We start from the raw sequence: 16,681 nt of genomic DNA, 5'->3' as shown, positions 1-16,681 counted from the left end.
ACACTTGTTTTATTCCTCAAAGGGGTGGAATGAATTATTTGTGACTGTGCATGCCAATGAGATTTTGTTTTTGTCTTTGATTTTATGCTTAGCAGCAGATCCTTTAAAACTATGATGCCTTTCATTGTTTACTGTCACATTCTGCTAAACATTTTCTCCCAAAGGAACCAAAGAAAAGGACAGTTTTGATCAAATGATCACAGTACACTTGTATCTGTACAACACATGGATGCCCTGCTGCATTTTTCCCAGCCATACTTGTGCTGAGTATGCAGTGTGAAGATCTTTAACATAATAACTTCCAATCTGTTCGTCATTTGGTTGTAGTGCTTTTGCTCACAGCGCTGAGTGAGATTCCATAGTTTGATTGCTGGCCTGTTTAACAACTTAAATGGGAATGCTGGTTTTTTACATTGGGCCCTTGATTTTGTACAAAACTAAAGAAATAAACTCAAATCTCATGCATATTGACTATAGGTATGCTGGTCTAACAGAACAACGGAACTGTTTTGTCTGATATTATCACTCATAATGCCTAGATGACATAACCAACTTTCAGTGTAACAGCATTCAATTCAATTCAACTCAGTTCAATTCAGTTTATTTATTTAGCAGTTTACAGCACTTGTCATTTCAAGGCACTTTATAGAGACATTTCAACCACTCAAATCTGTAAAAAGTTTTCTATCTTGAGAAAATCAGCTTACTTTGTCCAGTCATGCAAAGACCTGCAAAGCATTGCTAGCATTTTCTTTGACTCTACTGAGCATGCATGCAGTGACAGTGAAGAGGAAAAACACCCTTTGAACAGATTGAGCGGCCATCTACAGACTGGGGTTTAAAGGGGAATGCCGGTTTTTATACATTTTATACAATTTGTTCATCATTTGGTTGTAGTGCTTTTGCTCACAGCGCTGAGTGAGATTCCATAGTTTGATTGTTGGCCTGTTTAACATCTTAAACGGGAATACCAGTTTTTTTTCCATTGGGTCCTTGATTTTCCGTTATTCCATCGTGTTCTCCTCACCCATATGAGTTTAGTGTCATTTGGAGCCGTTCTGAAGATATTCCGTTAGGTTATATCCAGTAACGTCTTCCTCTGGGCAACGACTTGAAGGCACAAACTGAACTGTTCATCATTTATTCTTTATGATACGCCAGCATTCAGAACATGGAGGCCAATCACTGTCCCCCAGACATCCGCTGCTATATTTTTTATATTTATATCTTTTAAAAACAAAGCAGCGCGTGTATGATTTCATCTGCGTGGTGGACTGGAGTAGTGACAGGCAGCCCGGGCCACAGGCGGCTACGCTTTACCCCTTCTATTCATTCTAGCTAATCTGAATCGTTCAATTTCATCTGGAGAGCGAGATCATCTGTCGTAGCAGCACTAGACATCTTCCAGGCATGTGAGGAAAACTAGCAGCAGTTCAGCGGACAGGAAGAATGAACGGTAGCCGGCGTGCGCGGTATTAACCAATAACAGCAGGACTCTATAAGGCGTAATATGGCTCTACTCGCTGCGTCATTGGCTGACAGGCAGGGGGCGCTTGTGAGATTTCATCGACTGTCATTCAAAGATGCAGACACTTTTTTCTTGTAGGTTAGAAGACGCTGTAAAGAAACACACCAAACACTGCAGGCAAACAACTGAGGAAATAAGTATTAGGAAGAAAATATTAGCAAGATGCTAAGCATTAGCCATGACCAGCTAACTTTTCTGATGTCAAAAACCGGACGTTATGGGCGATTTTCTCCTCATGCAATGTGAATGCTGGATTACTTTTAATCTGTGGACCCTTATGGACGAATGGAGTGTAAACAATTAAAGATTGGATTTATAAAACAGCTTCCGGACGCCTTCAAAGGGACGTAGCTGTGGCTGTTCCCTGTGAATTTAACTAGATATTTTGTATATAACATCATTTGGAATAAGGCTTTATCATAGTTCAATTAGGAAGTAATCAGGCAGTGTGAATACTTTCCTGATGTTCTATATCACTCAGTTAAGATTCCCCAGGTTTTTTTTTTTTTTAAGTGGCCGCAGCATTGTGGAGGTAGAGTAGAAGGAACTGTGCACGGCCATCGTTAGCTCAGGTTCTCAATGTGCTTCATGATTTGTAACCTCAGCTGTAGAGGGAGCTGACTGACAGGCTGCGTATTTTACAGTCATCTCTGGGACATGCTATTACAGCCTTTTAGAATGGACTCATTTAAATGTTGTTGAGATATATAAGATTCCCCTAAACTGGGGCTGTAACTGACAGAGAGTAGCTACTTTCTAAATGTATTCACAGGCCTCCCTCATGCTGTTAAAAAGACATCATCTGTACAGGAATATTTCCAAATGATATGGAAGCATTTTAATTTGATATTTATTTCCAGCCTGTTTGTCATGCCTTCTCACATATAAAGCCTTAAATGGCCAAGCTCCATCTGATATCCGAGATCTGATTGTTCCTTATGTTCCTAACAGAGCACTTCGCTCTCAATCTGCAGGTTTACTAGTGGTTCCTAGAATTTCTAAAAGTAGAATGGGAGGCAGATCTTTTAGTTATCAGGCTCCTCTCCTGTGGAACCAACTACCAGTTTTAGTCCGTGAGGCAGACACCCTGTCTACTTTTAAGGCTAGGCTTAAAACTTTCCTTTTTGATAAAGCTTATAGTTAGAGTGGCTCAGGTTATCCTGATCTATCTCTATAGTTCTGCTGCTATAGGCTTAGACTGCTGGAGGACATAGGGACCCCTTTTTCATCATTCTGCTTCATTCTATCTCTATTCTCCCACTCTGCAGAATCTGTTAGTTCAATCTCTAACGTTCTGCTCTCTCTGCTTTTTCCTCATAGTAGCTTCATCTGGTCTGTTCCTGTTTGGCTGTGACTCCATCCTGGAGAGAAATATCAGCTGTGCTGCTGCCATCAACACCTTTGTTTCTAGATGTTGGAGCTTGGCCTGTTTTCCAGTGTAGTCCTGTTTCTCTGACTGTGACTAACTGGATGTGCTCTCTTCATCCTCTGACATGGGAGCTGGCTCGGAGCTCGTCTGCCTGGCTGTGTGTTTCCTGGACGGGGCCGCCTGTGGAGCTGGTTGACAGTTGCCTTTTGTATCTATGCTTCTTTTTCTATGTCTGCTTCTGTCTCCTTGAACCCCAGTGGGCCTCAGCAGATGGCCGCTCACACTGAGCCTGGTTCTGCTGGAGGTTTCTTCCTGTTCAAAGGGAGTTTTTCCTCTCCACTGTCGCTACAAGCATGCTTAGTGTGAGGGATTGCTGAAGAGTCAATGAGTCGATGTAATCAGCTGTTTTTCCTTAGATAGAAAACTTTGAATCAATTTAACTGGATGATCTGGTGAACTGGAAAGATGACATGATGTGAATTGCTGCTATAGAAATAAACTGAATTGAATTAAAATATGTGATCAATGCTGTGGCATCTTTAGCTCATCATTTCATTAGTTATAATATAAAACCAAGTATGATTATTCTAAAGATAATAAAGACAGTTAAAATGTCTGCCTTTTGTCACATGATTAAAGTCCAGGATTAATGGACTAATGTCAGGATCTCAAATAACATCCACGTGTTGATCTTCAGTCGAATGGATAAACCTAACAGAGTTTTCACAGGTCTGCTTTGAAAGTGCATCAGACAGCTGCCATCGATCCAGGATTCTGCTGACAGCATCCTAAAACTAAGAAACACCAGTTCTTAAGTCCTTCATCTGCCCCCCATCTCAGAGCTGTGCTCCACTAATGTGAGCTAACCATGGGCGTAGGTTTGCATAGGGACCATAGGGACATGTCCCTACCAAAATTTTGGAAGGACCTATTTGTCCCTACCATTGGATGTGAGCAACATGTTTATAATTTACTATACAGCAGCCGCTTCTTTTCCTCTCGCAGCTTCTCTGCCTGGTAGCTGCAGCTGCCTGCTCTTTCCTGTCCCTTTCACATAGCAGCGCATCAACTGTGCTGCGCGGTTTAACTCTCTGATTATTCTGCGTTAAGTTCCGCCTTCTCTCTTTCTGATTGCGTGTTTTCTAGTCTGTATGGGCGCGCGCGCGGGTGCTTGGAGCGCGAAAAAAAAAAAGACGCTAAAATAAATTAATATTAGGCTACGAAACTAGTCCGAATTAAAAAATATATTATCTACGCTAAAACAGGCGAAAGCTTCTGATTGGAGTTCTGTAAAGAAGCAGGAGAGAGTTTTTTGATTTGTGGAACTTGAGAAATGTAAGTTAACAATTTCTTTTATTTTATCTTTTAATCAGATAGCCAAAGGCTCCTTAAAGAAGATCTTTTATTCAATTATACCAGGTGAAACAGAAACGTTTAAACGTTTCCTTTGGAGGAGTTCTGGATGGAGAATATTGACAGACAAAAACTATATATTTTTTTTTTACTTCTTAAATGCAAAATGTTTACATATTTTTTACAATCTTGGTATAATTCCTGCTCTAAGTGGGTCGCTCTGTCGGCTAAAGACACATTTTAGTGGCCCTATACTCCAGTTAACGATTAATCAATTACTAAATTAGTTCACGATTATTTAAATAATTTGTTAATATGATTAATTGTTTCAGCCATAGATAAAATACATGAAATTAGCTACACAGAGTAACTACAGCCCAGATGTAAAACTTCTAATATTAATATTTTAAATGCTCAGTGTCAGTTCCTCTTATAGTTCCAGTGCACATGTAAATACAATACATTTATTTACCGTCCCTTGAATGTATTATTTTGCATGATCCAGAGAGAGCATATTAGATAAAAAAAAAATAAAAATAAGAGTGGGTTTTACCTCTGCACAATTCTCTATCATTAAAAGAAAACACAGGATAAATCCACATATTATAGACTATATTTGGTTAAACAGATCCTGTCTTAGTAGCAGGTAAATTTAAATGCAATCCTTTTCAAAGTGGAAAAAGTCCTAATTCCACATTCATCAGAGCAAGTTATGCTTTAAATATTGATAAACAGCAACTAGTGCATGTAGTGCTTATAAGATTTGTATTAATGTAGCAAGAAATGCTGCTGATCTCTTTAAACAAAATGAGCCCTGAAGCTCACATTAAGCATAAAAAAGAGCATGCATATTTTTGCAAAGGACCAATGAAACTGAAGAATAGTGTCCCTACCAAAGCTGAAATCAAACCTACGCCCTTGGAGCTAACATTCCAAAAGATGCTTCCAAAGGAACCATAGTTTGCTTTCAATTAAGGTTATAAGTGATTTGTTTGAGCTGCCTTTGAATCTTTCATTAAAAAGTAATAAATGGAATATAATAAAATTACGTTTATAGTTCAGCTTTTCTTTACCTTCCTTTATTGCATCAATCTACTGCTGCTTTTCTCCTAGTTTTCTTTTCGTATATTCTGTGTATATAAACTATAATATTTTATCACAATTAACTTGTCATACTTTAATGTGTATTGCAGATGTGTATAATGCATCAGGCCAGGAGGATCTCTTGGGCTGTAGCCAGTTGTACAAGCCTACCTCCTATTGGCCACAAAGGGAACCGTCACACATAATGTGCCAAAAAAACCAACAACTGTCAAATGCATGTTTTACAGGTCAAAATACAATTGACATCTACTGAGCCTTTCTTAAGAATTTTTCTACACATCACATTTTCTATCATTTGTCTTATTACAGCTATAATATTCAGAAACAAACGTGCATTAATGCATCATAAATCCATATATTTATTACAATAACGAGAACATTAAAGGTCTCATTTGACTACGTGGCTGGATTTTGAAACTGGATTCCTGTTTTCTTTGTTCATTTTAAAGGAAAACTTTCAGAATTCAAACTTCTGAAAGTTCTTTAAATCTGAAATGATTCCATCCTGTTCAATAAATGATCAGTGTTTTTAATTCAGAGTAATTTTCATGTGAATGTGCTTTACTGGAGGCATCCATGTTTGTCAAAGAACACTACTGCCACCTACTGGTTAGTGACGGTGCGGTATCGGCTGTTGATCAAGTCCCAGTGCTGTATCTGGTGTTTGTCACAACGCGCTATTATCCAAGTCATCTTGAAAACATTCTTCTTCCAAATGTTGGCTACATATTACGGGTTTTTTCTCTGGCCAGAAGTTCGATGGCAAATCCTCCCTCTTCGAGTTGGCGATCCAACGACCAACCCGTCCGTGGAGGATCAGGAACCAGAAAGGTGGAATAACTCTTTTTTTCACTTTTACCCGATGTATTCCAGCATCCAGCTGCCATGCACGTGGGCATTGTCAGTTTCACTATAGCTCTGGTGAATTTCAATGGTGAAGTCCTCTGGAAATCTTCAATAGTTGTTGTTGATTGCAGATGTGTCTAGTAGTTCCCATTGATTTAGCTTGTAAAGCGGGGAGAATGGCGCTAGGCTTACCGCACCGTGACGTCACTGCTGGAAGATGGCAGGAGGGAGGGGTTACTATAGCTGGGCAAAAATGGCCGCTCCTAGAATCAGTGATCGCGCTGAAAATTATAATTCTTTTTACTGATTAACGCTAAATTAATTAAATCACAGCCAACATATTCATTTCAGGTATAAATAATGATCTGTTGATTATTCCTTGCTGCCCGGACGATTTGGACCAGTGGACTGTTTACTGCTGTTTTACCCAATCTCCTTTTAAAGTTCATAAATGCTCATAAATCAACCCTGAAAAAAATATTCAGAGGTGTTTTGATGCAATTTCTGAATGTACACACAATCTTTTTTCTCAAACTCCACAAGTGGAGGCTTTATGATAATGCTTTGTTTGATAAAGGGAAGACTGGGATGATTCTAATAGTCGGGTTTGGAGATGCTTCAAATTTTCCAATGTTCTTCTACCAGATGTTCTTTAAATGTATGTGCAGCTGATCTCAGGACTCCTTACCCTGTGTAATATCCCCTTCCTAAGAACCTGGGAGTTCTGATTCCAAACAAAATGTCAGATCCTCTGTTTTCATCCAAGATGAATTATAACTACACATACCAGATAAAACAATTAATTACATTGGTTAATGAAATATTATTTTTCATGTTTTCATTGAGTATTGCCCTGTGATGGACTGGCAACGTGTCCAGGGTTTACCCCCTCATTTGGCCTATAGACTGCTGGAGATAGGCCCTCTATGCCTATTATCTAATTCTGTGTGACCAACTCTAAACAAATAAATAATAATATTATATCTAAATAACTCTAGTTCAAACTCCTGTTATTTGTAAAGTACCACCAATTCCAGAACTAGAGCCAGTATAATCTTTCAACTGCTCACTTTGGGCTTAATATCCATGGTTACGCTGATAATACTCAGCTATATCTGTCCATTAATCCTGATTATCTAACCTTTTATAAAGACTACAGGCATGTCTTGAAGAAATAAAAAACGTGATAGATATAAATCCTCCACTCTTTCATTTGGATAAGACAGAAGTTATGTTTTTGGATCAGAGTCTTTGAAAAGTAAACTGCTTAGTAAGTCGCTTCATCTGGAGGGCCTTAAATTTTCCTCCACTGACAAAGTAAAATCCACATTAAAATGTTTAAATCATTTCCTCCTTTCAACCCAATAACACTGTCAAAATCAGAAATATCCTGTTAGGCAATGTTGCTACAATTTAAATTTGAGGCTGGACTATTGTAATTCTTTACTATCAGGAAGTCCACAAACTGTATTTAAAACCCTTCAGCTGATCCAAAATGCCAAAATTAGTTCTGATGAAAATTAAAAAAGAGATCATCTCTCTCCTATCCTGGCTTCTCTGCATTGGCTTCCTTAAAACTTTCCTTTTTGATAAGGCTTACAGTTAGGGTGGCTCAGATTATCCTGAGCTATCTCTATTATTTCTATACACTTAGGGCGCTGGAGGACAACTGGACCACTTTTCATTGCTCTGCTTCATTCTACTGCCATTTTTCTATATGTGCTAGTTAAACCCCTGCTTCTGGCCTGGTTCTGTTTCACTGTGACACATCCCATAGGGAGCAACTTCAATAGATTTTTTGTGTTTAGTTTCTGTCTAAGAAAAAGCTATTGGATGATTGGTGCATCTAACTGTATTTGCTCTCTTTAAAAATTGTTTCAGAGCTCATCTGCTAAACTGTTTCTTTAGGTTAGCATTGCCTTTTCTGACAAGGATTAGTGCTTCTATGTTTCTTTCATGTTCACCTCTGTCTTTTCAAACCGGTCGCCTTCTTCAGAATGCCGCTCACACTGATCCTGGTTGTGCTGGAAGTTTATTGCTAATTAAATTTTTTATTTTTCTCTCCACTGTTCTTTAATGCTTGCTTGCTATGAGGCGTTTCTGCAAAGCTAACCACACAATGCAAGTGACTTTACTCATCCAGCAGGAGCAAATCCTGCAATGTCAACGACTCGATGCGATGTTGTTTCATACGTACACTGAAAAAAGTGTAACATGTAACCGTTCATTCAAACTAATGCTTTTCACTCTAAACTATATAAAATTATTGATTTGATTATGTAAATCATTCTTTTTGGATTTGGAGACATCAAGTTTGATTCAACCTGAACTAAATACACGTAGAAAGGACCCAAAACAAAGTTTTTGATTTCTCTCAATATGTATATATTGCAGGAAATTTTTTCAGTTTGAGTCAAATGGGAACTGTGCATTGCATGCAGTCAGAGAACGTGATCAAGTCCAAGTCCCAGAACATGACAGAGTGGCTCAGTGGCTACCACTTCTGCCTTGCAGTAAGAAGGTTGCGGGTTTGAAGCCGCGACCCAGGATCTTTCTGCATGGAGTTTGCATGTTCTCCCTGAGCATGTGTGGGTTCTCTCCAGGTACTCTGGCTTCCTCCCACAATCCAAAAACATGATTGTTAGCTTAATTGGCATGTCTAAATTCACATATGTGAAAAATCTAATTTATATTTAAATTACCTGGTTTCTATACAAACATTAATTTAGTTGAAAGTAGGTATATTAGTTTGTGTCATCAACTGAAATGTTTTTTGGAACAGGGCAAAGATTTTAAATTGTGTCAAGTGCAGTATTATTGTTTATATCAACATAATATTATCAGGTCATAACAAGCGATTAAATTCAGATTCTGTGTAGTCAGATATTTTAGATGTGATATCTGGAAATAATTGTTTTTAGTTTTAGCAAGGTTATACTTTTTCCAGTGTATTTGGGTAAAATACCCACATCAAGTCCAATTCAAAAAACAACTTCAGCTTTTGTAAAGTATTTTAAAAGGGTACAAATGTAGGTTACTTATTTACAGTAGTAATGAAATGTAACTAGTAACTTTTCACACCTAACTCTACTTAACACACAGGAAGTACATGGTGGCCTAGTGGTGAAGGCATAGAAGTTATGAGGTTCTGAGTTCAAGTCCCACTCCCACAGACTGCCACTCTGGGTCCCTGACCAAGACCCTTAACCCCACGCTGCTCCCTGAGCGCCGCACAATGGCAGCCCACTGCTCCCAAAGGGGTTAAATGCAGAGAGGGAATTTCTCCAATGTGAGATCAATAAAGTTCAATTATTACTGTTATGTACATAAAATAGAATCCATTGAATAGCAGATTTTATTTTTTTTAAGATCAAAGAGAGAAACAGAAAAAAAGATCAAACTTAGACATGGATTATTTCTATTAATTCTAGTTATTCTTATTTTTTTTATATTAAAAGGCAATACATTAAATAATGAACAATAGAACATGTTTTACACTTTTTTCTAAATAGTGTTTAAGATTTTTATGTTTGTTAAGAGTTTGTTTAAACTTAAAACTGCACGCAGGCTTGTTTGAGCCCCAGTGGCTGATCACTAAAGCTGGCCTGCTACTGTTAGGATGACTGACTTCACAAAAGACGCAGAGAAACAGAAACTTGATTTTGTTTCTATAAACTTTCTGTTATTTATCGATTCTTTGGTCTGCTGCTCAAAAGTAATCAAGTGTTCAACTGTAATCAGATGGCTGTTCATCTCGCTCATCCCTTCCTTTTATACCTGTTATTTTATTTATTTATTTATTTATTTTTTTGGGGGGGGGGGGGGTCTTCCGGCCATATTGTAGGAAATGTTGGTGTATTCGCACCTTCTCTGGACCGAAAGGGCGCAGATAGAAAACTATGTTAAACTATCAGATATCATTAAAGGCTTGATTAAAGAAATGCGGTTCTGCGTCTTTCATCTGATCCAGGCTGAATAAAACCTAAACAAATGGAAATGGGTCTAAATTTAACATCAGTAAACATCAAATATTGATTAAATAAAAATGAGGTTTCAGTGTTTTTATATCTGTTCTCCATAATTTCTAAAAAATAAAAAAATAAAAAGTTAAACTTAGAACTGTATACCCCCTTTCGGTTTTTGGCCCCAGGTCCTTTTTCTTTCCTTTGGTTGGCTTTGCATCCTCCGCCCTTCACCTGCTTCTTAGCTTAACTTTGTTTTTGTCACTGAACTTTCTCTCCCTGTTTTAGATCATTAAATTGGGTCGAATGGATCCATTGAGAGGAGAGCGCAGTGAGCCGCTCCCCCAGGCTGATTCCTGTTACTGTCTAAGTTACAACCGATGGTGGATAGAAATAGAAAAGTCGATCCAGAGCTGCTCAAAGATTTCCTTTCTTCTCGTTTCATCGACATTTGTTTCTTTTACAACCTATTTTTATTTTTTATTTTTTTCCTATAATGACCAACGATTTATGTCCAATGTTCTGATAGGAGAAATGAGTCAGTCCATTTTTTCTTTTCGAAATTATTTAATTTTCTAAAAAGAATTATATAAAAAACAAAAACAACCAAAAAACCCAGAATGGGATTTTTAATCGTTTTTTTATTATTGTTACACAGGTTCTCATCTATCAGACCGAACAGTATGATCTTATTCTAAGCGCTAAAAATACTCATGTTTAAAGATGTTTTTTGTTTTTGTTTTTTGCACATTGAATGAATCACGTGCGTGAAAGTGAAGAAATGGTTTTAGTAATTTTTTTATGTTTATCTTTAGTCTAAACAAGTAAATCTAATGCATAAAGTGAAGAGCCTCATTTTAATCCGCGAAATTGGCCTAAATTATGCTTTTTTAAATTTCTTTAAAGAGGAACCTCCACTCTACTGTTTAGTTTGTAGGGGTTTGCATTCTGTGTAACTATAATCGGAGTTTGTGACTTCCTTTATTTTCCTGAAGGTTTGCATTTTGTTTGCGCAGCCATAAGAGAAAAACACAAACAGTCAACAGTGTTTGTCTCCTATTTTTATTTGGACAAATGTTGAAAGGATATTTATGTATTCAAAGGAAACACTTTAGTTTATAAGCATTTGAAGCTGTAGTATGAAGGACAAACTACGTCTTTTTGTTGATAACATTTATTTTCTTCTTAGATTTTAAAACACCGAGAAGTTAAAAAACTAAAAACGTGCAGGTTAGAGGCTATAGAGGCCATGTGAAGGTGTGATGGAAATGATCAGTGGATCCTTTTAGAAAAATATTTTATTATCCCTTTAGTTTTGTACGAAAAATACACCTTAAATTATATACACGGGCGTGTCACAATTTAATAACTTATATGTTGGTGATTTTTTAAAGCGTATGGCGATCTGAGCTGCAGTTGTTTTTTTTTTTTTTTTTTTGTAGGCTACATAATAAATTGATACACACCCGTTGATGTAGTTTAAAGTCTATTTTTCTTTCAAAACTAAAGGGATAAACGCAAACTAAAGTCTTATTTTATGCCTTTGGCTGGTCCGTCAGAACTCGGTCCTGTTTCACTAAGTCATAGTAACCAAAAACTTGGAATAGTGCTTACAGTCTTCTGTTCTCTCCAGCAAACATATTCAAATGATCTAAGTTATAATAAGGCAGTGAGGATTACAGCAGTAATTATTATCTGCTGGTGTTTTTTTTTTTTTTTTTTTGGGAGCAAACAGGAGCTGCAGCGCGTCTTTCTCCGCTGGCCTTGAACTTGAGCTCAGTCGGCATCCGTATGTCTCTCTGCCCTCCACCGCCACGGTTGTCTTTCTGCGTTAAACGTGACCTTGACCCCCAGGGGCAAGCAGACACCCCGGCTCAGAGACGGGCTGTCTGGGTGGTAGGCATGTGCGCGCGCATCAAGGTCGGCCACCCTGTAAAGCAGCAGTTAGAAGGTCTGATTCTAATTCAGAGATGAAAACCTTACATGAAAAATCTGCTTTAACAACAAAAAACCTGAAATAGATCAGCCTGCTGGAGATGGGCATCCATCTTTCTTCATTTTACAATTAAACACCAGCAATTCAAGCTGCGTGATATGGGATGGTTTTTATAGAAATAAAAGATCCTCTTTTAATAATGAAAGTTCATTCTGCATTAAGTTAGAGTTATAATCCCAAACCAGACAAAAATACCGTAAACGGCAAAACATTTAGAAGCCGAGAATTGTTTGGTCAGTTATAAGGAATAGTATAAATAAAGAAAGAGATTATTTTAATGTTTTTCTTCAGGAAGATGAAAGCTTCCCAGCGCCGCCTGCAACATGTTTTTAAACTTATTAATGATGATTTAGGACTTTACGTTATCACGGAAGTTATTTATGCATATAGAGCCAAAAGTGTTCCTGAAGTCTATTTGTAATAATTATTTCATTTCCTGTTATTTTATTTGATTCAAACCAGCAGAAATGTCTTTATGTTTCCGGGTGGACCATAGAAACCTGGACCTCCATGCTGTCAGCTGACAGGGCCTCCAGCGCACCAAGTTAAGACAACATATTAAAATATATTTACAAAATGCTCTTGATGTTATTTGCGTGCTCATTTCCTCAAAAACTATCATTAATATAATATCTGTGGTTTTCCATCAACAGATTCATGTTGTTGTTGCTTCTATGTCTAAAGCGTCTGGAAAAGCTTTCATGCTGTGGAAGTAAAGTGGAAAAGTTTTATTTTGTTTTACTTGTTGACTAAATTTAAATAATGCAGGGTAGCCAATCCGATTGCACACTGTTCATGGATCTCCAGAAATGTATTAGTCTCATCAGAATGCCCATCTATCCATTATTGCCTGTTTCTTGTGCACATGGCGCCGCTGATGAACAAACTCCATATTTAAAGCCATTATTGAATAGAGCAAATAACTGAACATTTATTTCTGAAAGTTGGAAACTTTATCGACTTAAACTCAAAGAGAAGGAAATTATATCAGAGACCTCTTAGAGAAAACTAAAAATAACTTCTTTCTTTCATTCTCTTTCTTTCTTTCTTTCTTTCTTTCTTTCTTTCTTTCTTTCTTTCTTTCTTTCTTTCTTTCTTTCTTTCTTTCTTTCTTTCTTTCTTTCTTTCTTTCTTTCTTTCTTTCTTTCTAATGTGGATTTTGGCCTGATGTGTTTGCGCATGTATGTATGTGTTATAATTGTGTTTATATATGTACATATTTTTTGTGTGAATATTGGACAAAATACAAGTTTAACAGGAAGGTTACTTTACTTTGCTGAGGAAAGATTCACAGTCATCCAGGTTATGGTCCTTCCGTAAAAGTTCAAAAACTCCACTGGACTTGGTTTCCAAGATTTGAAGACATTTCTCCAGGAAGCTTTCTCAATTCAAATGTCTGGATCCGCAGTGAGTTTGAGGCTTTATATATATATATATATATATATATATATATATATATATATATATATATATATATATATATATATATATATATATATATATAGTTTTACTTCATACCCCTTTCCAGACAATTTCTCTGGCTGTATATACAGGCAGGTTTATTTGGTGGAGGGTTTTGTTTCTATTTATGTTCAGGTAAATTTAGTTAGTTTGGAAATTGGATTTTGGTTTTATGTTAACTAGTCTCTTTTGTTTGTATTTGGTTGATTAATTTATTGCTGTTTGTCAAAATGTCTGAAATAAATTCCTATTCATGCATTAATTCCAAGCCATCAGAAACTGTGTCTAACACGATGCCAGCGCGCGCGCAGGACGCGTCATCCATCTGTTTATCTTCCAGACCACAGCCTTGTTAAATTGTTTTCCTTTGACTGACGGCTCCAAACGAGGCCGTTCTCCTCTTTCCGCTGCTTCTTCGTCATGTGATCAGAACCTCTCAGCCAATGGCTCTCCGTCCCTTGGTCCAGGGGGTTCGTTGCGTCAAGGCTTCTGCAGACATGAAACCAGGGTTCTGCTCGGTTACCGGGAGTCTTTGTCTTTGACTGTCTGTGAAAGGCTTGGGGCGCGTGGAGCACCATGCAGGCGCATTAATTAGAGTTGAATCTGTTGTGGCGGGAGGTTGCTGGAAGGAGAATCAATCCTCTTTTCCCAAATGTAGCAGCAATCCAAAGGCGATTAGAGTTTGAGTGGAAACGGTGAAAATCAGAGGCCAGGCTGAGGAAGTCGCGTAGCTATATGAAAACCTCCCTGGTCTTAAATCCTCGCTGGCCGGCGGAGACTGTGATGTTCGTGTATGAAAACAACCGGGAAGACCTGAACAAAAACATGGAGGGTCTAGTGGGCAGCGGAAACTTTGCGGCGGGCCAGTGCCGCAACATCATGGCCCATTCTGCGGCTGCAGCCGCTTTCGGAGGACACGCCTCTGGCCTGGTGCACTCCTCGGCGGGATACTCTACTGTGGACGTTTCTACTTCAAGCCCCAGTGAGACTAATGCATCTTTAGGGAAGCAATGCGGGGCCGGATCCTGCCCCGCAGCTGCGGTGCCGCACCAGAGCTCATCAGCGTTACCATACAGCTACTTTGGTAACGGCTACTATCCCTGCAGGATGGGGCGAAGCTCCATCAAATCGTGCACCCAGGCGGCCGGAGCCACTCTTAACTCGCAGTACATGGACACTACGGTGAGCTCTGAGGAGTACCCGAACCACCGGCCCAAGGAGTTCACTCTGTACCACGGCTATGCAAACCCGTACCAGTCCATGGCCAGCTACCTGGACGTGTCGGTAGTCCAAACCCTGGGCAGCGGGGAGCCACGCCATGAAACCCTGCTCCCCATGGACGGCTACCAGCCGTGGGCTCTGACCAACGGCTGGGGAGGACAGATGTACTGCTCCAAGGAGCAGGCGCACGCTGGACACCTCTGGAAGACTGCGCTCGCTGGTAACTTCTTTATTCTTCACTCATTAAATTAGCTTCATAACTGAAAGCAGAATTACTTTAATCACAGAACAGCATAACTATTGATTGGAAAATTGAGTCTATTCACATTTAAGATGCAAGAATTACATTATTAATTATTATTATTGTTATTATGGTGATCATTTAGCTCACTTTCCTAAATGCAGACTAATCATTAACAAAGGCTCATCTTTCCATCAGATCAAGTGATGCTTAACAAACTTCAGATTTTGTTCAGGTTAACCAATCACAGCGGCTCATTTAACAAAGAGCTCTAATAGGACCTTTTGCTTTTCCCCGTTTAATGCAAAGGAATAAAAGGTCATTTTCATTTAGACCCAAATCAATGACCCTGTTAAAATCATCAGGAAGGTCTATTTAATTTAACAATGCATAATTTGTTATTGTCTTATAAATAAACCAGAAATGAACAAGAAAATATGTTATATGTATCTTATCTCTGAATACGTTGGATATTTATATAAAACAGTTTACTTCTACAGAGACAAAATTATTAAGTCAGGTGAAAATGCTTCACATTTTACCAAATAATCCAAATTTAGAGCCTCCGGGCCTTTTTTCCACCAAGATGCAGTTAGGGTTAGTAGTCATCCTTATTAATAACAAAAGTCACATATTATTGGTATTTACTCTCTTTTAAATTTCAGATTTATGTCGTTTTATGGAAATAATCCTAATCTGTGCATCCTCGCTCCCAAAAAAAAAAAAACATTTATTTTTCTCCAGATGTAGTTGCGCACCAGCACGACGGGTCGCCCTTCCGCCGAGGCAGAAAGAAGCGGATCCCATACACTAAAGTCCAACTGAAAGAACTGGAGAAAGAATATGCAGCCAACAAGTTTATCACAAAGGACAAACGGAGGAAGATCTCTGCGGTGACCAACCTGTCTGAGCGCCAGATCACCATCTGGTTCCAGAACAGGAGAGTGAAGGAGAAGAAGTTCGTGGCCAAGGTGAAAAGCAGCGCGCCGTAGCGCACAGCTCTGCGGCCTTTATGGGGAACTTTGATGCTCAGGCTGTTATGGAAAGAAACGAACTGTGATCATCCTGAAAATGGACAAACAAAAAAGGACTAAACAATGATCTGAAGGGGAGGGATCCATGAACTGAAGAGAACAATCAAAGGTGTCCGATCCATGTCTGTGTGTAAATAGAGCCGTTTTCTGTCTGCTGTCCTGTAACTTCCTGTCTATGTGTGTTTCTCAGCTGTCAGTGTTGTCTGTGCCAGATATACATCAGTGTTCGATAGAAGTAGTTTGCTTTGCACATTGTTTATGTTATCAGTAAAGCTGTTTTAACATCCTTTAACACCTAATAAATTCCTATAACCACAACGCGTCATCGTGCAGCTCTACGTTTAAACCCGGATAAACTGATCAGTTTGAATTTAATCTCATTTTGTAAGAGAATTAAAATCTAAACCATTCAAGATCAGTTCAACTTCTGACACTAGCGAAAAACCAAAATATTCACTATATAGTTTCCAGACAATTTTGTATGTGATTTCTGCAGCTTCGAATGTTATCATTCCATGAAATGGTTATTAGCAATGATCAGTCCCATAATGGCTTCAGATTGCACT

At 38.4% G+C, this 16,681-nt stretch overlaps 1 protein-coding gene across 1 annotated transcript; it reads left to right on the top strand.

Moving 5' to 3' along the window:
- The first annotated feature begins 14,073 nt into the window (after positions 1–14,073).
- On the top strand, positions 14,074–16,433 carry hoxb13a (homeobox B13a). The gene is made up of 2 exons (XM_038277922.1): positions 14,074–15,060; positions 15,826–16,433. Exons 1-2 carry the CDS (start codon positions 14,355–14,357, stop codon positions 16,071–16,073), a joined length of 954 nt encoding a protein of 317 aa, XP_038133850.1. The 5' UTR covers positions 14,074–14,354; the 3' UTR covers positions 16,074–16,433.
- The last annotated feature ends 248 nt before the right edge of the window (positions 16,434–16,681 follow it).

The sequence above is a fragment of the Cyprinodon tularosa genome, unplaced genomic scaffold (genome assembly GCF_016077235.1).
Source record: "Cyprinodon tularosa strain WSP-4 unplaced genomic scaffold, ASM1607723v1 ctg1357, whole genome shotgun sequence".
NCBI lineage: Eukaryota > Metazoa > Chordata > Actinopteri > Cyprinodontiformes > Cyprinodontidae > Cyprinodon > Cyprinodon tularosa.
This window is presented reverse-complemented; position numbering and strand designations above follow the sequence as displayed.